The sequence below is a fragment of the Phoenix dactylifera genome, chromosome 5 (genome assembly GCF_051530095.1).
Source record: "Phoenix dactylifera cultivar Ajwa chromosome 5, Ajwa_hap1_PhDact_Kaust_v1.1, whole genome shotgun sequence".
NCBI classification, from domain to species: domain Eukaryota; kingdom Viridiplantae; phylum Streptophyta; class Magnoliopsida; order Arecales; family Arecaceae; genus Phoenix; species Phoenix dactylifera.
The window spans coordinates 30,656,691-30,679,936 of NC_143194.1; the positions used below are offsets into that span (position 1 = coordinate 30,656,691).

The 23,246-nt window shown below is 38.9% G+C and overlaps 2 protein-coding genes across 5 annotated transcripts; both read right to left on the minus strand.

Moving 5' to 3' along the window:
• Positions 1–874: 874 nt before the first annotated feature.
• On the minus strand, positions 875–4,883 carry LOC103702592 (uncharacterized). Its single transcript, XM_026802782.4, has one exon. It carries the CDS (start codon positions 3,926–3,928, stop codon positions 1,160–1,162), a length of 2,769 nt encoding a protein of 922 aa, XP_026658583.4. The 5' UTR covers positions 3,929–4,883; the 3' UTR covers positions 875–1,159.
• A 1,518-nt stretch (positions 4,884–6,401) lies between these two features.
• Positions 6,402–21,317, minus strand: LOC103702531 (putative ubiquitin-conjugating enzyme E2 38). Of its 4 annotated transcripts, XM_026802783.4 has the most exons (9): positions 21,040–21,257; positions 20,866–20,962; positions 12,006–12,140; positions 11,452–11,874; positions 11,299–11,362; positions 9,637–9,776; positions 9,248–9,559; positions 8,730–9,066; positions 6,402–6,716 (listed from the first exon to the last, which is right to left on the minus strand). In XM_026802783.4, exons 1-8 carry the CDS (start codon positions 21,072–21,074, stop codon positions 8,767–8,769), a joined length of 1,506 nt encoding a protein of 501 aa, XP_026658584.4. In that variant the 5' UTR covers positions 21,075–21,257; the 3' UTR covers positions 6,402–6,716; positions 8,730–8,766. The 4 variants fall into 4 exon arrangements, with proteins under 4 accessions (XP_026658584.4, XP_008783220.4, XP_038984993.2 ...); XM_008784998.5 differs by lacking the exon at positions 6,402–6,716 and having other exon boundaries at positions 8,528–9,066; positions 21,040–21,317; XM_039129065.3 differs by lacking the exons at positions 6,402–6,716; positions 21,040–21,257 and adding an exon at positions 16,934–16,992 and having other exon boundaries at positions 8,528–9,066; positions 20,866–20,958.
• Between the last annotated feature and the right edge of the window lie 1,929 nt (positions 21,318–23,246).

The window sequence follows — 23,246 nt, forward strand, 5'->3', positions numbered from 1 at the left end:
CTTTGCTTGTCTTCTGCCAGTCTTGTAAATGAGCTAATCTATGAAATATGCAATGCAAACAAATTTTTCAAGAAACATTATGTTGCACCAAAAGAAAGTGTTTTCTGGTGGCTGGATGCAAATGGATAGGTAGGCACGCCTTTAGTCTTAACTGAATCGATTCCATACGCGAGCATGGAGCAAGCCTAGTCCCAAACTAAAATCTGAGTTTCAATATTGACAGTGCAGTAGTCAGCTCAACCCAAATAAATTCCACCATCCAATTCAACTAGGCACAACAACGAACAACTCAAAGAAGTTCTGCCTATAAAAACTAAGATGATGTTTCAAGGAATTTTTTCAGTAGTGTAACCCTTTCCTTATATGGTAATATATCGATAAATTGCTTTTAGTTAGAACAATGACAAGAAATATACTTTCTATATATTTACTTAATGAACTTTTTTGCTCTCCAATCGAATTTACAATTGATGTATGGAATTCCTAATGAAAAAGGCAATCTGCCAAAATCTAAATCTAATTAAAATACTTGGAGATCTTCATTGATTATGAAATAATTTGATCTATTAGTGACTAATCAAAAACAAATTTAAATTTTTACTGCTTTGAAACTTTCAATTCTGAAACTTTATAAGGTCGGTTCTTTCTAATTTATTTTTCATAAATTTTACATTTATTTTATTTAATTATCCACTATTTGGCATGCATTGCACATGCCTGCTTGCTCGTACAATGAAAGTAATGATCATTATTTGATATTCCACTTCCAACATGAATAACATTACATTTAATTTCAAAATGTTCCTGACCCTGCTTCACCTTAATTGTTATTTGAACAAAAAGATCACAATCCACTTTTTTTTGGTAAAAGATATAAACTCTAATTCAGTAATATATTCATTTGAGTCAATAACATTGTTACCTTTTATTTTTCAATATAACAATAAGCAATGACCATTATGATAGTCATTGTACCATTCCCTAATAGAGCAGTACTAGAACTACAATAAAAAGAAAGAAGAAAAACACAAACTTACTGTCCCAGTATATGGCTAGATTTCCATCCACATGTCGAACACATACATCAACTAGATATAGCTTCCTTGTCCCAAGTATCGTGCAACCCATGATCTCCATCCAGGATCTTCTTATGAAAGAGCTAGAGACTAACCATAGAAACCATCTCATACATATGACCAGGCCTTCTAAATCTTGCAGGAAGGATGCAACCACCACCATACCGCTGCTGCAAGTATATAAGCATTGCAAAGAGGAGACCTCCACAAGGAATGATGATATCCCATGCGGAGGAGTAGAAATCCTCATCAGGACTAGCATAGATGTACGATGAAACGAGTTGGGGAAAGAAATGGTGAGCTCTATAGGCGTCGTACAGATGAGGCAATGCACGAACAGCAGTAGTACCGACATAAAAGAAAGGAGTGAGAGCCTTGTCTTTGGAGTTCCCAAATATATTAAGAATTACTTGAGGAAGCAAGAAGCCATCAAGTACCAGACCAGCATAAGATATCAGATTCCCAGAATAAGATATCAGATCCTCCCACAGGGAATGACGGTGGTATGAAATAGCATAACTATGCCTGTGAGAACTTACATGAACAAAGCAAGCAATTAGTCCCCCGGCAAAATATAAAGGCAAACACAACATGAGAGCTGTCCTCTCGGGGACTGATAGTCCCTTCTTGCCATCCTCTGCTGATCTAGAAGACCATGCCAGTTGAAGCAAACGACATTCTAACAAGAAAGCAACCATTGTCATGACCCTCACGATAACCTCAAGCCATCCACCCCTCCATAGCAGAATGCTATATCGGTTATGATGCTCAAAGAATGCCTCAAAGTTCAAGAATAAAGGGACCATGTAGCCAAGAGCAAGAATAACAAGCATTAGGATGGATATGGAAGGAAGAACATCTGGATGCTTCTTGACGTGGTAGATCTGCATTCTGATAAAAAAACATGAAAGTGTGAGAGAGATCAGAACCATAATGATTTCTATGTCCATCCTCCAGCTTATTTCAGCTGTTTGGATTCTATATATACTAGAGGATGAGACTTGTAAAGGATCAAAGAAAAGTGGGTCTGATTTCTCCCTCAGGCTCCTAATTGTGCCATTAAAATGCTCTCCAGCCCGTGGATCTAGAGGGGGGAGCTGGAGGTTGATGAGGATTTCACAGTCCATGGAATCAGAGGCCGCACCATTTGCTTGTTTTCTAGCAACTGAAGAAATTGGATATCGACAGCCAACCATGCAAAGCATTCCGGTTTCAGCATTATATATACCTTCTGCCGTAGTCACAGTTGGTTCATCCACAACAGAAGAGGCATTCCAGAATGTATAGCTTAACTCATAACTTACATTCCAGAGGGTGTGGTTCATCCCTGAATTTGTCATGACAGAGTCATCATTCCCATGATACGTCTCACCAATGAATACCGGAGTTGCTTGTCCCCATGCATCATTACCATTCACATCTCTGAGAGAGAGAGAAAACCTCATGTCATCAAAGTATCTACCATTGGGATATCTCCACTTCCCCAGCTTTGTAACATTGTTCTCTACACAAAATTTCTTGACAGCAACCAATTTGGTGTACTCATACTTCAAACCAGGAATTGGATCAACACCGTCTTGCAAACTTCGGAACGAAACCATGCTGAAGTAGCCAGCATCATTCTTGTTCTTTCCACTCCAGATACGTCCGATGGTGGTGCTCCGAATTGAGATTGACCAAAATGCAGGGAACCCCAGGCTAAGCCCAATGGTGCAATCACCAACAGAGGCATTGGCCAAAGAACTCCCTTTAGCGTCTAGTATTCGGCAAGCCATGAGGCAGAGACGGTTTTCACTTTGATCCCAAAACCCCTCTCCAACTAAGGACTTGTCAGGCACCAAGATTCTATCATTTGCAGCCATAGTGTCATTGGAGAAACCTATTTGAAAATGCATCCTTCCACCGTCCGAACACTGGATCGGCTTGAAAAACATGAAACCTGGGAAAATCCTGGGACCCTTACCGAAAGGGTCACAGTTCCCGGAAGAACAGCTGCTCCCGGTGTCCAATATAAAGGGCCTATCCAAGAAGGGCTGGAGATTGGAACAGACCGTACCAGGATTGAATCCTACCAGCTCTTCCTCAAATTTAATATGAGAACACGACTCATTCGCTTGGGAAATCATCGTGTACTCGTAATTTTTCTGAGCGTAGGCCAAAATTGAAATGGGATCAAAGTGATTCGGGCTCTGGGCTTCATCCAAGCTCTCGACAGTGCCATTTGCCATGCTAGTGGAGATATTGGAACTGTCAGGGTAATTGAGCTTCAAAACAGCAGAGAGATCCATAGAGGTACCTACTCGTTTGCCCCGGAGAAACCCACGCCCCACCATGCAAAGCTTGCCGGCGGACTCGGACCAGAAGCCAGAGAGTTGAAAGATAGCCTCTCTCCTCGCGGTTGAGTTCCTATGGCGGATATAGCGGCTATCTGTCCCATTCGGATAGTAGTCGACTCCTCGTCTTCCGTCGAAGACCAGGGTCCCATCGACCTGAAGAACGCCAGAGGTCTGGGTCTGGTGGAGGCTTTTGGCACGGAAGCCAAAAGATTCAGGGAAGGAGCCGAGGAGGCGGCCGCCACCAGAGTAGTAGCCATTGGGGATCTGGAAGGAGGTGGAGGAATCGCCCAAGAGGCCAGCGGGGGTGGCTTCCGGGACGGTGGAGTTGCAGTGGCTGGCGTAGGAAATTCCACCGGGAGAGGAGGAGCAAGAAGGGGAGATGCAAGTGAGGAGGAGGAGGAGGAGGAGGAGGAACCATGGAGGAGAGGAGAAGGGAGATAACCCAGTTCTAACCCCAAGCCGAAGCACGGAACTCTTCAATGAAACAAGGGGAGGACGAAGAGAGGGAGGGGCCATTTGACCGTTGGTAGTTGGGACGTGGAACAGGAGCCCCCCAATTTGCAGGCAATGGTAGCTCAAGAAAACCCAAGAACCTCAGCGCTGCGCACGGATATATATATATATAGATCGATGGCCATCAAAAAAAAAAAAAGAGGCATATCATACAGTGGGCTTCATTCAATCCTTACTCTCCATCAATGGAAGCCAGTCATGTTGCTTATAGAGGCTAATCCCTGTTATCTTTTTAGTTTATCCCATGTCTGCGTGGGACAGGGCCATAATTCAACCATATCCTGCCGCTTTATTGTCTAGCTTTTAGATTTCTTCTCGTGTCACCTTAGGCTAATCCCCCCACCCCCACACGCACGTCATGCATGACACATACGCATACCATATTTAATTATCATCCATCTTCTAATGATGACTATTGAATGTTGCATTAGATTCTGTAATGTAAACTACGCACCATGGAAGATCTATACTCACTCAGAAATGCCAACCTTATTAACATTGGCTTCTCTAAATAGGGCCGAAGATTATATTGTTTCGAAGCAGGGTATCTCTTTATCTCTGTATCAATTTCTTAATATAAGGAGGGTAATATCAATGTGCCTCAAATATATTGGTTATGTAGGAAGAAAAAATTGAAAGAAGCTTAAAAAAAATTTAGGTAGTTGCGCGCTTTGAACTCAATCACGAATATTTATGTAGATCAATCGTTTTCTAATTGCATTTTCTTCTCAAGGCAATTTGTTCTTCCCTTTGAGTCTTACCCTCTCTTTCAACATTTGAAGGCCTTTGTCTTGCATGGAGGAAGAGGATTTTTTATAAAATCAGCCCAACCCTGAGTACGTTGGAAAGAACGAAATACAAGATTATTTTTTTTTCAAAATAAGCAAGCTTCCCTTTTGTCTATTTCTATTGAAGGTATTCATTTATTAAATGATTGGCCTAGCCTATGTGATAGCAAAATGCAGCCGGCCTTTGGGGCAATATGGCATAAGGTCCAGGGAATTACAAGTTTCTTTTCTGAAGTCTGATGTCACATAGATCTTGAAATGGCCGCCCAATTGCTGTCCGCAACGTTGCGATCTAAAGAGGAGTTCTCTGCATGGATGCTGAAACTTCTTGTTTTCTTTTTTAGCCTCCGATCTCACGTTCAGATTGCTCCTTGTTAAATTGCAACAGAATCTTGTTTCTTTCTTGAATTGCTGCCTCCTTTTGGCAGCAACTGACTCTTGTATACTTAGATTCAAATCAATAAAAGATGGGTGGTTTTAACCTCCCTTTCAATCAAATAATAATTATTATTATAATAATAAAATAAAAATAAAAAGGAAAGAAGGCTCAACTTTAATTTGAATTATTATAGGAATGCCACTAAGGCCGTAAGTCAATGCCATTATTCCTAGGCTATTCGAAATTTCTTGGATCAGTACTTCCTACAAAAAGAAAAGAAAGAAATTTCTTGGATAGGCAGTAGGCTTTAGGAAAACTTGCCCAGACCCGTCGTTCAGTCAAGGAAGCTTGACAATTAGTAAATTTGATGGACGTAGAAGACAAGTCCATACAAGTCACTTAATCCAATGAAATGGAGCACTAGGTCCTAGAGGAATTTAATTTTTTTGGTGGGACTGTTCAAAGTCTGCGGAGAGACTTGGAATAGCTAGATTTTCCACAGCTATCATTCAAAGAAAAAGGATAATGGAGCAATTGTGGGGAGAAGTTGGGGCTTTGGTCTTCATTTATTACGTGTGTGGCTTGATTCTATAATGAGATGGTATCTTCCACTTCTGAAGAAATATTTCAAGATATGCTCGCCCGACAAACTCAAAGCATTGGGCAACAAAGATCACTAAGAAATATTGACTTTGCATCGTTGCGTGTGGATTTAACTTCATGAATTTTTTCTTAAAATCAAAATTTTAAAAAGCTTTATACCAATATCTTTACCACACTCTATCATTCATCAACCTGTCAAAGCAACCAATGGGTGATCCAATGATGGGTTCATGAATCCTTGTTTCGTGCCAAAGATACATATCCATCCTTCTCAAATCATTTTCATTATCTTTTCCACCTATATCATATTTGAGAGATCGGCAGATTCTGCCATAATAAACCAGATGCAAATGGATAGGGTGGACTTGGATCTATAATCAACTAGTCTCTTTTTTTACTTTTTTTTTTAATGTAAGGAACGTTTGAGCCACCCTAAATTCATTGAATTGAATGAAAGAATATACAAGCCCGGGTGTGTGCCACCCCAAAAGAGAACAGAAGAAAGGTTACAAACGAGAAGACAAGAAACAAGAAAGAAGGGGATTTTCCCGGAAAAAAGAACAAAAGCAACCAAGTAAGAGTCGGGCAGTAGAAATAAGGGGAGACAAAAGATTGAAAACACTCACTCGCTTACCCAAACAGAACACCTTCCAACTCTTTATTCGGTCATGCACAATAACGAACCATTCAAAATGCTTGGCATGTGTTTCCTCAAAAGAAGAGAAGAAATTTTTTAGATATCCAAAAGAAGATGATGTTTGATTCTGAATCAAAAGAGTCAAGTTAAATCGTCTAGTGGATAAATAGGAAACATTTAGATCCAAATTCTAGATACAGAAACGGTCTGATTTGGCCGCTCTTATCAGTTGGGTTACAATGGTTCCATTAGTTTGAATGAAGGATCCTCGTCCCATCCTGTATAAGGCACTGAACTAAAGCCTTGACCATAGATATTTATTCTGCAAGTTGCTGGGCAGCAATTCTGAATCAAAATAGAAATCATCTCTGTCAAATCTGTAACCTGGAAAGAAGGGATAGAAACTTGCATCAGTCCATGCATGGTTATTGCTTGCAGTCATGCCAAAATCCAAATTTCTAGGTGAAGCATCATCTTGGTGCAACTCGCTTGAATGGCCTCCTGCCTTCTTTATGCCACATGATTTCCTCAAATGCTATTTCTCGCTATACTCTTTACTTAAAGAGTAAGGGTAATGGCCCGTGGAATTGGAAGGGTGGATAATTCCAGTGTCATTTTGCAAAGAGAAGGAACAGGTTCAGGAATGGGAGTTATGGTTGCAATTTCCCAACATCCGAACAAGACACGAGGCAGAGACACACAAAAGGTGGCAAGAAATTGAAATCCTCACCTAGAGGATTGCAGTTACCTGCAGACCTGGAATGCAACGATTTGAGTAGTGAAGAAATGCTTATATTCTGCTCTAAACTGAGCTATCCCCACACTCAACACCAAAACAGTGTCCATTGAGATTCTGAGATCAATCTATAGTTCTATTCATTGTCATGATAACCCAATACGGAAATAGGATCGAAATGATCAGTACCCGAATATCGACTTTCAAATGTCCCAGTAATCAAATTTAGTGCGAACTAAAGCCTAAAGATGTAGTTCTGAAGTGTCAATTTACCTCGTTTGTAAAAACCATGGCCGGATCCAAGCATCTGTGCTAAAACATCCAAACCCCACCACAGATAGATAGAATCACCTCACCTGGGGAGTCAGGCATCCGACCGAGCAGGAGAGCGGCAGGCATTCTCGGCTGTTTGGAAGAGCAGGCTAGCTTTGAGACGGACGACGACTAGCAGTCTCTCATAGATCATCAGGGAAGAATTGTGCTGCATAGACTCTGGGGATGTGGGAGGATGATGGGGGGCTTGGAATCGAGATGAGAAATTTGACATTCAGTGTGGAGTTAACCAAGCCAGATGGGGAACCAGTCTCTCTCCAATGGGCTGGGGTTGGTGAGCCGAGAAGGAACAGTCATCATGGGAGAAGAGCGATTGGCCAGCAGAAAGGGAGAAGAGAGGAATGATGGCTTAGTGAATAGCGAGCAGGAAGAGGAAACTAGGCTGAAGGGTAACGGAGAGGATGGAAGAAGCTCTCTCTCGAAACCTCGATCTTATGAGAAGAGGAGTGGAGTGCAGAAGAGATCATTTGAGGGGAAATTTACCAGCATGCTAGGCTAGCAAGATCTTTTCAACAGTTTAGCCATAGCACAATTGAGTGTAAGGTGGTGCATTACTCAATTATTGATGAGACAAATAAGATGGCCACCGTCCCAGATAAGGATGGAAAAGAACCATGTAAAGCCATGCATCCCATAATTTTACATAGCAAAATGCCAGAAAATCTCTCGAGAGATTGGGAACAACAAAATTAAAATAATATGTGATGTGGTTCAGTACATTATGGTGTACATTGTGCAGTATCATATTATACGATTTTCAAATGCATTATATTCTGTTAAGTTCCAAACGTCAGTAAAAATACATGAATTCCTTAGATATTCAGTCATATGATATCATAATTACAGCATCATAATATCAGCAAAGAGCCAACCTTACATTAAAGCATATCATATACTCATCAGGAAGCAAATATCTAGCATGTCATTATCATCCTAGGAATGACTTGATGTATTACTCATAACATAAGCAGTATGCTGCCTGCCAACTGATGAAATTGCATGCTATGTATTAAACATGTCTCCATGCAAAATTACTTCCTCAGCTTCAGATATCAACAACTAAACTTTTGATTAGAAGGATCGCACAAAAAAGAGATGAAATGCCAAAAAGAGATGAACTCAAGGATGGTGTCTAAAAGAAAAAAGATACCAATAGGAAGCAATGTACTTTTTCTAAAGAATCCTCCATAAGCATCAAAAGTTCAAAACCTCGGCCTAGGGGTATCTAGATGCCCAATTTACAAGATGCATAAGCTAGGCACAGAAAATTTCACAAGTTACCATTGTCCATTCTAAACTTATATAAAAATGGAAACTATCATGTCTACCTAGGCAAAATTGCTTCATTGGTACTGGAATTTTAACTCAAAGCCTCAGTGTAGTATCACAGTCTTTAGCGACATCAACTGCTCCAGCATTGACTTTCTGAGCAAGAAATTCATCACAATCAGCTCCTTTGACAGTGAACTCCATCAAAAGTTCCTCAAAGAGTTTCTTCAGTGTGACTTTGAATCTTGTTATCGGAGTCTTATCATCCTCATCAGCATCTTGCACCTCATCATTAATGACAGACCCAACTTGAGCACCGCCCATGTAAGCTCTGCACGCGACAAGGATACAACGTCCCTGCTTGCAGAAATGTCCTGCAACAAAGTCCTCGAAATGCTGCAAGAACCCATATATGAAGTTACGCATGTAAAGCTTCCGCTGCTCAAAATATGCTAGTATTCTTAAAAGCTTCTTGTGATCATGAATATACCAGAGGGTACACGAAGCCTTCTAAACTATACATATTACTTTGTATTTATAGCATGAGGTGCTACAGATAATAAGGAATAGTCCTCACCTTTAAAGGCCTCCGCAGAGAGTACAACATTGTCTTGCAGGACAGCAAGAAGATTTCCTCATTGTATGCCAAGGAATTCCTCTCCCCCTGGGGCGTGTTAGCAGTCCTAGAGTATCCTGGTTCATTGAAGTATGGCTTTGAATTCAGAACCAGAGCTTGAATTGAGACCAAGACCTGCAGCATGGTCGAGTTTGACGGGTTCCACTTTTCACAACCGCTGCCAGACCAGGTGTTCAAAAGGCTAAGGCAGACCTTCCCACAGGCATACAGGTTTGGATTAAGTCGGAGTCCACCAGAAAGATAGTGTACAGCCTGCACATTTAAGAAAGTTCTCTTATTATTCAAGTTGGAGATAGAGAAGTCAGTAGAGAACATGACCACTCACATACCGGGGGTGATTGTGGATAGGTAGAAGGAAACTGAATGTCAAAAAAGAAGAGGCCATCATGATAAGGAGTTCCTGCTGGTCCTATTATAACAGCCCTCAGCAGATCCATCCTACCTTCATAGACTCTTACAAATATCGTCTCTGAAGAAGTATAACAAAACCAATATGATTACATAAATTAAGTACTAGAAAGTGAACACAATTAAATGAAATTCGAGCTTCAACTTACATATCCTTGTGCAACCTAAGCAACCAAAAACATCATAATGAATTAAAGTATAGAAAACTGATGTACTTACGATGTCATAAATGGTGCAATCAAAGGATTCTGCAATAGCAAACATTATTTCTGGTGCAACAGATATTCAAACCAAAAGGCAGATTACACTACAAGCCCGAGAAAATCTAGTGGATGATAATGCTGGAAAAGACTATCACTAGAACTTTTCACTTCAACAAATTTCTGGGTGAAACTGCTCGAGCAAAGCCTCTCCTTTGAGGTTCCTTGAGACCAAATTCTGGAGTTAAATAACATGGTCCAGATTTTAGTGGTAACTACCAATTTTTTTTTCTACAAAAGCAGCTGGACTAGTTATATCTATGCCACCATGTGGCTAAGTGCAAAGATATCAGCAGCAGCCAGCCTCGTAAATAAGTCTAACATTTCCGCATGGCAAATCACAAGACGCTGGTTCATGCAGCTTCGAGACCCCACAACATAGTGACATGCAAGCAGAAGCTATGGACCTATCCATAAGCCTGCTCTGCTGATTACATATAGACTTGTCTACAAGATCTACTTAGTAAAGATATCCTTGTAAACACCTCACCTCTCCGCTTGCAGCGCTCCTTTCCCAAGACCCTTGAGATCTCCCTCTAGCCAACCCTGGACCACAAGTTCTCCAAAGGGGGTGCACCTTCTGAACAGATGGATTTTTAGGAGGCTTCCTCAAAGCAGTGGATTGCCAGGTTAAACCTCTGGCTGACCATCTAGCTCCAGGCCATACACCTGAAAGTTAGGTTACATATCCACAGGACAGGTTTTGCTGCTCTTTGCACCACTAGCCCTAAACCCTGCTCCCCTCCATTCAAGAGATGGTTGATGTGAAATCGTGATCTTGTAGGCATATATAAAGTGAATTTTGTGAACCTCCAAAGAGTAGGAACATTTCTCCACATTGTGGATGGTTGATTTAAAATAGGCAAACGACTACAATGATGAAAAGAGCATCTAGCTTCAGTTGTAGCATATGGTGCTCATATATATGCTAGCCAAGAATATGTGAAGAGGGTCTTTTAATAATTCAGGCATCAATACTAGCTTTAAATCTTCCTCTTTCAGATCAAAACAAGATCACCCTTTTTTTCAGTGGAAAACAAGATCACCCTAAGACATCTCATATTTTTTATTGTTGCACAATCCTCTTGGGTTCTAACACATCAGCTAAGTCATTCAAGCTTGACAAATGGAAACATACTTAACTAGATGATGCATAATATTTTCCAAGAATTAATTAGAAAAAAATTGTTTTGAGATTAATGAGGAACATATCATTAAAACCATATTAAATAACGAAAATAGAAGGAAGAAGTCAATAGATAGAAACAGTTAGCAGATCACAAATTGGTTATAGTTGCACGACTTTCAACAGATCACACTCACCTGGTAAATCCTTCTCCAGGACCTTCCACTCATGCTGAATCCTCTTTGTCCAATCTTTTGATGGCTGATATTAATATACCAAAATGGGGAAAAAAATAACAATGGCCAAAGCTGAGAAGAAACAAGAGGAATTTAAATAATTAACAAACTTACCTTATTCAATGCAGATGAATTGGCATAATAATGGTCTGAGTAATCCCCAACAGTATCGAACTGCTTGAATGATTTAAATTTGCTGTCAATTTCATCTTCAATCTGTGTCCTCAGCTTGAAATCAATTGGCCTTTCGGGTTCGGACTTTTGCAACCATGGTACCGAAGCCTCCACCCCTGGAGGTAGATCCAAATCATCAAACTTAGCAACCAAACTATAGTTACAATCATTATCAATCAACTCAGCATCATATTCATAGTCTTCATCATCTTCATCATAGTCATATTCCTCCTCTTCATCCATGTAGGGAAAATCTTCTAGGCTGAGCTCGGGGCATGCCACAGTATGCATGAGAATGTCATTTTGCACACCAAGGTTTGAACTATTTGAACTAGAACCTATAAGTTCATTGGAATAAACACCCTGCAGAATTTATTCAAGGAAAAAAGAATTCGTTATATCCATGTTATCAAATGATACTGGTACCAGAAATTGCAAAGTAGTTGGTTTTGATCATGAAAAGTATTCTGTATACATTCAAGAATTGTTCACACCTTTACTTCCTTTTGCCTATCCATATCATATTCCACAGTTTGCTTATTCTTATAGTCTGAACTACTTTCTTGGATGATCACAACTGAATCTGGATTATCATCCCCATCAATTTGAATGACCTCATGAGGAACAACCTACAATATGTAAACAAGTTGCTAGTTGAGTAAGTACAAAACTATGAAAACTATTTCAAAAGTCCACTAATCAATGCAACAGAATAAATTGAACCACGGCGGAATATAAGCTCGTACTAATAGAATGTTTGGAAAAATATGCGACAATACTATATTTATGTGTTGTGTTAAACTATTTGGATATACCAAAAATATCACGATATAATAGATCTCATCATCCTAGCTTCTCCAATATGCTTGATACCTCTACCTTATTCAGCCAAACAAGGCTGCATCCATATTTGAGAAGCATACCAAACAAATAGGAGTGGATAAAAAAGTGAAATTATATAAACATATTAAACAAGTTAAAATATAATAAGAGCATCCAGAGACAAAACGGTTAGAGTATTAGATAATCAAAAATGGTAATTAGCAAAGGGCATCGTCCAAACATAATTAGAAATAATACCCTCCTATTAATGAAAAATTTAACCAACTAATATGAACAAAATTGGTTTAAATTGAGCATATCATGTAAAAAAAATGTTCAAGACAGAAATATTGATAGGTTTCTGTCTATAGAAACCATTTTTATCTTACTGATTATACAATTGGAAGAGCATTTTATCTATGTAAATTTGAAAGACAAAAAGAGCTGCAAGTTCAGATCATATGTCATGGAATGTCATAATGTAGAACAACCATGATAGAAATCCTTCCTGAACAACAAATAGAAAATCCACTTTATACAGCCACAAGACAAAACTACTGCTGAAGTCGTGTTTTATTTCATAATATCTCAAACTAATGAAATGAAAACTGACAACATAAACAGAAACAGTATGAGTAATAAAACACACACACACACATATACATATATATAGTCAAGTAAATACTATATAGAGGCATGCCGCCTGGTTTCTATAATAAGTAGCAAAGAAGGGACCCTTTCTTGATCAATAGTATTATCACCAAAATGAAGAGTGGAAGCCAATGAAATCATTGGAAACTTACATCAGCCTTTTTATTCAGTAATAATAAATTTCAGTAAATTGACTCGAATGCTTTTAGACCAAATGGCATTCTAGAAAATCACGGAGATCCAATCTTATATAATAATCTCATTTGCTATTGGCAAGAGCATTTAAAGAGAGTTAGTGAGATCACAGAAATATAATGTAATGGAGATTGTATAGTCATACAATAAACATTCTTCTTAATCTTATGACAGACCTGCCAAAGATTAAAAAAAGAACACCTAAGAACATAGAACAAGATGGAAAAACTATCTTTATTACCAGCATGGCCAATTCAGCAGATAAAAACCACAGCTTACTTGCAGGTAAATGACATTCACGGAAAAGGCGGTAAAATAGTTTAAGAGTGACAAACAAATTTGACAGAACAAAAGGTAGAAATGGGTCGAACAAACTGATCTTGTTCAATCCCAACACAATTTGCAGCTGGAGTAAATTATTTTAAGGCTTCTTCTGAGCTAAATGACAACCGAACCATATTAAGAACAAATTCTCTAGAGTTCAACTTTTAGTGTTTCAGAGATAATCTACTATAAGTCTACAATATCTTAACAAACTACCCTGTAACTGATTAGATATTATTTACAACTTCCCCTCCTTGAATATTCTCTAAATAAGCCAGCCATACTTCTCTAAACAGGAGTTAAAATTACTATGTTCAAGATATCACATGCAAAATTCAATAAGTTATCCTCAAGGCACTTCAAAATCATAAATTATAATAGCAAAAAGATCAAGCAAAACAAGTAGTTTGTCCTTATAGACCCAAGGAGTAAAACTTATCATTTAAAAGACACCATAGATCTAAATCCAAACATAAAATCACCAAAACAAATTCTTATAAAGCTATAAACAAACCTTTCGACATGCAGACTCTTACAGGTAACAGTATCAAGACAAGGTCTGCTTGAGCCTGAACTAGAGATGGAAACAATAGGCTTAGGCCTAAACCATAATGTAGCTTGAAAGTAACATCAACATACAGGGCCAGGGCTTTGTTTTTCTGTCAAGCCAAGTCAGGCTTGGCATGAGGCCTGTCTTAGATTTTCTTAATATCTAAAGCCCAAGCCTCCCCCAAACTAGCTTGAGCTTCAACTTCTTAGCCCTAAGCCATGCCGAGGGCCTACATTCCAATCCTGGGCTTGTAATTTTTTGGACTGGTCCGACCCATTGACACTGCTCTTTACTATCAGCTCTACAATAAGAGCAAAACTTCATCTTTCTCGGTAAATCTTTTTCTCCTTTTGTCCTGGGTGGGACTCTGGGTGTTTTCATGGGGAAGGATGGTGGGATGGTCAGGCTAGGAGGATCAATGTGGCTCCAATGGTATCAATAATTGATGCAGAGAATCCTTGGAGGACAATATTGTGCAATAAATGCCAATTTAACTCATAAGAAAAAGAAAATTACAAGAAGGACATCACTGCATGTATTAGAGAGCTAAATTTATCCAAGGCAACTTATAAGAAGCACAATCGCAAGAGAGGAAGAGATATGGATGAAGATGGAACCAAGAGAAAGATGATGCATAAAATTAGAATTTACTCTTTTTCGTTTTTTGACCCACCTTTGAGGTTGCTCTAGTTTTTTTCTCTTTCCTTCCGATGGCCTATATTCATGTTGTTTATTTAGTCCAGATATGAGGATGTGGTCAATAATTACATGGGAATACGATTAGAATTCTTTTCTAAGTCTCTTATGAAGTTTGTGTGCATCTTTCCCTCGACAGTTCTAGACTATGTTAATTTTATTACTTTATTTCAGATTTTATTCATGGAGATATTCATGGAGAATCGGATAGTGTTGGGACGAAAGGGTCCATTCATTGAACTATAAAGCACAATCAACCCTATTTTATGTTGTTGTGGCCCAACTGTGAAGACAACAAAAGGGCAGAAATAAGCAAGAACCCAACCTCACTTCAATGAATATTTGTATATTATTTTTTTAAAAAAGTTAGAAATTTAAAGCAATAGCAGGGAGTTTGCATCGTAGACTAATCCTCGAAGATGAAGACTGGTTAGTTTTATTTATAAAAGGTGGGATTGACTTAAGTTTAAGACTTTTATGTTAGATTTTGAGAAAACAGAATGAATGTACCACTTATTTTCCTTATAAGCATGGCATGTCTACATTTTTTTTTTGTGTAACTGGACTGAGAATTCACCTGAAGTTATAAATTCAACCATTTTTTTTTGTCTAAGCATCTAAATCAAGTTTATCTCAAATGGTATCAGAGAGCAGATTCTTGCAGATCTATGATACTTTTGCTGTTAGGACACACAAGGAAAGTGCATCAAGAGACTGATTTGACATTTTATAGTATTCGAGAGAACAGTATGGTGCCTAGCAGATGCATCTCTTTAACAAACTGAAATATGACATGTTATAAGAAGACAGAAATCTGGCTGACATTTTCACTTAAAATTGATGTGCTAGAGGAAAAGAGTCAAAAGGGCCTATTGCGATCGCTGCAAATATGATGCTTGAAGGTTCAATAATTAAAGACCATGATATTTCAATATGTAACAGAGCCCTGCATACCAAAAAGTGATGATCGCAATTAACCAGGACCAGTCAATACAAAGAAATAGAAAAAGAAAGAGGGGGGCCTTAAAAGGGCGACATGATGGGTAAGATTAATCAAGCATGAACCTCGTATCAACTAATTTCCTTTAATTTGATAGATACATGATATATATTTATTTATTTGTGTACTTGGAATATTAAGCAGCACTAGCATTTCTGGGAATGGCAGAATGCAAGATAAATACTACCCTATCTCAGAACCATCTAAAAGGTTTTAAATGTTAAGGTACTTGATACCTGCACATAGCAGGTTAAGGGGAAACAATTAGATGACTTTGGGAGATATAACTAGATCATTTATAAAAACTCTTCCTTCTTGACAACTACCAAGAAAGACATTGGTTTTGTTGATAGTGTAAAATGTCTATACCTCATTCTGATGCAAAATTTACCGGAATGGCAGAATGCAAGATAAATACTACCCTATCTCAGAACCATCTAAAAGGTTTTAAATGTTAAGGTACTTGATACCTGCACATAGCAGGTTAAGGGGAAACAATTAGATGACTTTGGGAGATATAACTAGATCATTTATAAAAACTCTTCCTTCTTGACAACTACCAAGAAAGACATTGGTTTTGTTGATAGTGTAAAATGTCTATACCTCATTCTGATGCAAAATTTACCAACTGCATGGATCTCTTAATGGTTCTCCAACAAAATAATAATAATAATAATTTACCAACTACTACAAAGCACAAAATCATTTATCAGTCGAAGAATGCTTGAATGTAGATTAGGCTCAAGATCCAATTGATAGTGGACCCACCATACAATATTGCACATTCATTGGTGCAACTTCATCCAAATGCAAAAGCAATATACTGAAATTATGAGTCACGCCACTTCCAAGCTGATCTGATCATAATTCTCTTATTAGCTAGGATGGTTTCCAAGTGATGTTTCCTACCAAATTCTGTAAGGATACTCAGGTTGGAGTGCATAGAACAAGCAACATTGTCACGCCCCGAACCCAGCACCCGGGTCCGGTACGCAACCGGCCGCATGAGCCCTAGAGTAGTGCCCTAAAAATCATGCAAGGCCTAAGATAAACAAAAATATAATAAATACACAACTAATTAATTAATTCAAATTGACAAATTCAACATATCTAGATAATCAATTTGGTTCAATTACAAGATGTTCAAATGTTCATCGAAATCAAAGAAACATAAACTAACTAACTAGCTAATGACTTTGATACTCGCTCTCCCAACCCATCCATGTTTATGCATCCTGCAACTCTGAAAAGAGAAAAAAGAAGGGGGTGAGCTTTACAGCCCAGTAAGAACCCCTACACATCCACTCCAACACAATAATAATATAGATTTGAAAACCACGACAAATTGATGCACATTTCATGAAATCATAAACAACTTCCAACAGGCTCAAATAATCAATATAAGTATGTACATCAACCATCAATGAAAATCCAGCCACACAAGAATGATATAACATATGATAGCTCATAAATCTTCATTACTGTTTTCAATGCCTTTTCTTTTTATTCTATATTAACTTGATTCGGATCAATTATCTTTCCGACTTCGGGCCAAATTCCGGTCACGTTTTCAGCCCGTGACGGGGTAAACCAATAGTGTCACACTTAGAGCCTGTGACGGGCAAACCAACATTGTCACACTTAGAGCCTGTAACGGGCAAACCAATAGTGTCACACTTAGAACCTGTGACGGACAAACCAACATTGTCACACTTAGAGCCTGTGACGGGCAAACCAATATTGTCACACTTAGAGCCTGTGACGGACAAACCAATAATAACGAGATGGCCCAAAGTCAATATTCATTTAATCAATTTCACATCCACACATCAATCCATTTTATTAATTTCCAGCTTTAGACTAACCCGGTCATGTTTCCAGCCCATGACAGGCAACCAATAATATCAAGGTTAATCTATAGCACCACATCCATAAATCCAATTATGCAAGTATAGGTTATGCGCATGCATGCATGATGCATCCATCATGATACCAACCACAAGCGAATACGATCAAAATACAATTTAATATAAAATTATTTTTGCTTCTTACTTATCTGGATCATAGAACATCATACATAGATAGGTGCAAAATATTTATATCATGCAGGATTGGCGTACAAGGATTCTTACCCCTTTGCTGACAACCTAGACAGACCACCTTGATCTACGAACTAGGGTGCACAGAACCCTGCTCAATGTCTCTTTGTCCAACAGTTTGTTACCCTACAGAACCAAATAATATTAAAAATTATCTGGAGTATCTGACAACCCAAAATCCTCCATTGAATCACGACTATCCAGCAGTCCTTACAAACAATGGTCTCCCCAGATCAAACTAGAGAGAGAGAAAACTCCAATCTAGAGAGAGAAATTGGAGAGAGAAAATTTAGAGAGAAAACCCATAGAGTGAGAAAGTCTCATAGAGAGAGTCCCAAGAGATTGAAACATAGAGGGAGAAATAGGAGAGAGAAATCAAGGGAGAGGAGAGAGAAAGAGAGGAGAGCGGAAGAAGAGAGAGAAACCCTCTCTCTCCTCTCTTTACGTTCGGCCGCCTCCTTTCCCTCCCCCCCTCAGAGGTCCAAGGGCGGCGGCCATGGCGGCCCGGCCCCCACTTGACGGCGGCCACAACCCCGGCCAAACCGGTGGCCCCAGCCCCGCCAAACCGGCGGCCGGCAATGCCGAAACAAAAGGGATGAGGACCGAAACAGGGATGAACAGGGCATCCCTGTTTCGGCGATTTTCTGGTGATGCATCGGCTCCAATCACGACGAACAAGGCCGGAAACAACAAAGAAGAAAGAGAAGGAGAAGGAGGAGCCTTACCTCAATCCGGTGTGGCGCTCCGGTGGCTTTCCGACGATAAATCAAGGAAGAAGGACTCGGAAGAGGAGCTTCGGATTCGGCGGTGATTTCCGGTAATTTGGGTGGAGAAAATCAGAGGAGGAGAGGGGGAATTATATAAGCAAAATCTCTTGAGATGCCCTCTTCTCCACTGGATTCGGGGAGGAAGAAGACCCCAGCCGGGTTTTCTTCCTCGACCGCCCCCGTGCCAGGCACGGGTCAAGTTTGTGGGCCTGGCCACTCCGGGCCGGCCCACGAGACCTTTTTTTTTTTTTTAGGGGTATTACAAACATAGTATAAGAAGAGAGGACCAAGCAAATTGAAGTGAACTTCCATTTTATTCAAAGCAGGTTGAAACTAAAGAAATCAAACATTATAGATCAAATCTCAAAATCAAAGCAGTCCAATGTTTTGCAATGATTAGTAGGAACTAGTCACTTCTTTCTAGTTGATTTTCTTTTCATCTAAACACCAATGCAAGGCAGGGCAATGATAGGCACAAGCTGAACCAGAAGGCCCACCTTTTCAGTCTGTTTACTAGACAGTTGAAGGCTTGAAGCAATAGGCAGGTTATAAGGCCAGGTACCATATTTATTTAAAAGAGCACAAGTTCAAAATTCTTAAGTGATGGGGAGAGATTTAAAGAAAATTGTTAAGGAGGAGGCAGATGTCAATTATTCCACAAGCAGACACAAAAAAAGAGAAAACAAAGAATTTAAGTTTCCAATAATTCAAAGAAATGTTCATGTAAGGATAAATTTATGATAGACTGACAAAAGATAAAGAATAAATGGAAACCTTTCCGATATTTCCTGGGTTCAGTTTACCCTAAGAACATTTAGATCTTTAAGCACACCATAGCAACTACTTGATCTTAATACTTTTCTTGCTTTTGTTTGTAATTCATAATCGAAATTGTGCATACATGAAGTTCTTAACCGACATGAAGAGAGGGAAGAAAGAAGAAGTGATGATGGTTTTTTGAGATACCCCTTTGATCCTCTCAAGAATGATTTTCCAAGTATTCTACATATGGAAAATTCTCGCATTTGTTTTTAGCATGGTGAGCTGTACCGGTGCGTACTACCCCATATCAGGTGTACCATATTATATAGGTACCAAACCGAGGCTCCATACGGGAGGTGTACCAAGTCTCAGTACACCGAATTCATCCCCGTACCAAACATACTGACATAGTACCAGCACAATACCAGTAGGGGCTCGGTACTGAGATGGCGAGTGTTGGTCTTTATCTTTGTAAAATCAATTAGGCGCATTAACCATTTCTTTCTTACTCCTTGGACAGATGTTCTACACATACTTAGCTAAAAGAAGCATACAACCCAACGGAATGAGTGGTGATCTATCCTTTATTCTCCGCATGAGCAACAAAAAATCTTTCAGATTTTATTTGTAGAACTCTCTCGATGCTATCAATAAAGACCTATAATGAGTCTATGTTCAATGCCTCAAGATTAATACTGACAGTAATAATGATCGGCAACAATAACAATGTTAACAATAACAACAACAACAACAATAATAATAATAATAATAATGTTGTTGTTGTTGTTATTATTATTATTATTGCTAAAATTTAATGATGTTACTAAATAATAATGATGGTGATAATAACCACGACACCTTAACAAGGGTTTCTTCTTCTCTTTTTTTTTTTATATTTTCCTTTTCAGCACCTCAGAATTGTACCCTTCAAAGTGAAGCCCCAGGCCCCCAGCTACCTTCATCCTGCACGCAATTCTTTCAATTTTTTGATTTACCAAGACAAAAAATGCCCAGCTTGAAAAAGTTGACCCTAGTCAAGTCATCACAAAAATCCAACCAAAGTGACAGCATAAACAAGCATCATCTCCACTACCTACCCTAAGATCACTATTCAAAAAATAATCGAACAACTTCGATCACCCAGAATAACGAGAAAAAAAAAACAACTTTCAGAAGTTAAACGCAACAATACCAAACCCTATCTCGCGGACTTCCATGAAATCGATCATGCATGTCACGAAACTAACCAAATCAAACTACACTAAACCAGAGGACCAGGAATTCCAAAAAAAGAAACCATCAAGATTGCAGCTTTGTCTATCCCAACCATAAGCCACGTGCAATCATGCGAACAGAACAAAAAACCCAAGCACAAAATTGGGAATTCAAGAAACAAAGAAGAAAGAAAGGGAGAAAAAGGGGGAATAGAGAGAGAGGAAAAAAAAAAGGAGAGAGGGAGAGAAGGGAAGGGAGAAGACGGCATTAGACCGGACAACGTTTGCGCTTCTGCTGGGCCGAGTTCCATCCCGACGAAGACGACACATCATGATCCTGGTACGAGGCGCTCCCCCCGAAGTGGTGGTGCCTGCGGATGGAAACCGTTATAAGTCGACACAGACATAACGGCGGTAGAGGGTCCCGGACTAACGGAGACGTCCTTACTTGGAATCACCGTTGGTGGAGTAGTCGGCGTCCATGGAGCCGGCTCGGAATAGCGCGCCCAATGCGGACGACGGGAGAGGAGAAAGGGGGTGAACGGATCGGCTCGGGCTCGGCTTGCTGGCTTCCGAAGCTGGCTCGGCCGGCGACGGTTTTGAAGACCTCTCACCGAGAAAGAGAGAGAGAGCGAGGGGAGGAGGAGGGGAAGAGCGCAAGAGGAGAGCTTTGGGTTTCCATTCCGCTTTTGTTTCTATATAAAGTGCGAAGAGGGACACTGAATTGTACCCCCTTGGAAAGACCACGGTGGTTTTATTGACGCCAGCCGTGTACTGTTACCAGTGGGCCCAACATTAATGACTTGGGTATAGTTTCGGGTGTGTCTTCAACTTCTTATCTGTATCTTGTGCGCAGGACTCTAACTTTACGTTCTTTAGGTGCTCCTCATCAGCGCTCGAAGGAGTGCAGATCGGGTATGCGAATCGGGAACAGCAAACACGTAACTAGACCATAAAATTCTGAAACGTATCGTAGGAGTAGACGTTTTGGATAATTGTGCTTCATTTTTGAGCAGTGAATAGCGAATAATTGTGCATGCGGTTTGGGATGGGCAGCTGATATTCCCAGTCCTGAAACTGGAAGTTAGTTTCCCACGTTGCAGCAGCCCTCGACAAAAATGGGACAATTTTTGCAAAACAAATTTTTATACCCAAAAAAATTGCATCCCATTACAAGTTTAGCCCTCTAAGTGAGGATTGGGGTTTGCTTCAGGACTATTTAGCGTAGCATACTGTAGCTGAGGAATGACCATGTATGGAGAACCTCAAGGGCATGCCCTATCATCTTTGAGAAAAATATAACGTTATAAATTGACGTGCCACACTATCATCTTTGAGATGAATGTAGGGTTACAAATTGATGTGTCAATGCATGATACATATTGTATGATGGGCTACGAATCATACTAGATAGACTATTAACTTGATGCATTAATTCAAAATAGTTGCGTTCAACCTATGACATGATAATTGATATATCGTTTAGATGGTTGATGTAATGTTTTTTATTTTTCTCATTAATTCGATGTGTTCTTAACCAAACTTGCATATGACATTCTGTTCCAAAAAGTTTAAGGAGAGGCAAAAATTATGAAAACATCCATGGAAAACACCGCCCGCTTCTCAGCTGACATACATATTCTATCCCTCATTAATTGAACGTTATCATAACTTTTATGTTTTTTAAATAAAAATTATAACAAAAATTTCTTTACTTCTCTTTAAATTTACGTTATTCTTACCTAGACTTAGCTGGCTTTTGACATTTTGCTCCAAAAAAATTTAAAGACAGACAAAACTATGAAAATATTCATAGAAAATACCTGACTACTTTCCAGCTGGCACACACATTCCGTTCAGGCAAAATGAATATTATTATATTTTTATATTTTTATTGGATATTAATATATTTTTTTCTTTTAAATTTGCTACATACTCGACTGCCATTAACTAGCATCTGACATTCTGTTCCAACGGTTTTAAGGACCGACAAAAAGCTATAAAGCATTCATGAAAAACACCTGACCACCTTCCAGCTTGCATGCATATTTCACTACTTACTAAATAAATATTATCGCAAAATTTCCTTTTTTTCTCAAATTAATATTGTAACAATATTTTCTTTTTTTTCTCTTTGAAGTCATCATATTCTTGACTACACTTAATTTGCATCTTATATTCTGTTCCAGTAGGTTTAAGAATATAAAAACTCTACAAACATTGACAGCAATGCTTGACCATCTTCGGGCTAGCACACATATTTCATTCATAATCGAATTAATGTTACGACAATTATTATAACAAACTTTTATTTTTCTTTTCTTTAAATTTATTATATTTTTTTGACTATTCTTAATTGTTGGACATTTTGTTCTAAAAGGTTTAATGATACACAAATATTATTAAAATGTCCACATAAATTACTTGACCACTTTCCAGCTAGCACACATATCTCATTCATCTATATCTTATTCATGGATAGACGAATGTTATCGCAATTCTTATATTTTTCTTTAAATAAATATTTATACAATTTTCTTTTTGCTCCTCTTTAAATTCATCATATTCTTCGTTGTAATTAGCTAGCATCTGCTATTCTATTCTCTCTCTCTAAACTTGCATATGACATTTTGTTCCAAAAAGTTTAAGGAGAGA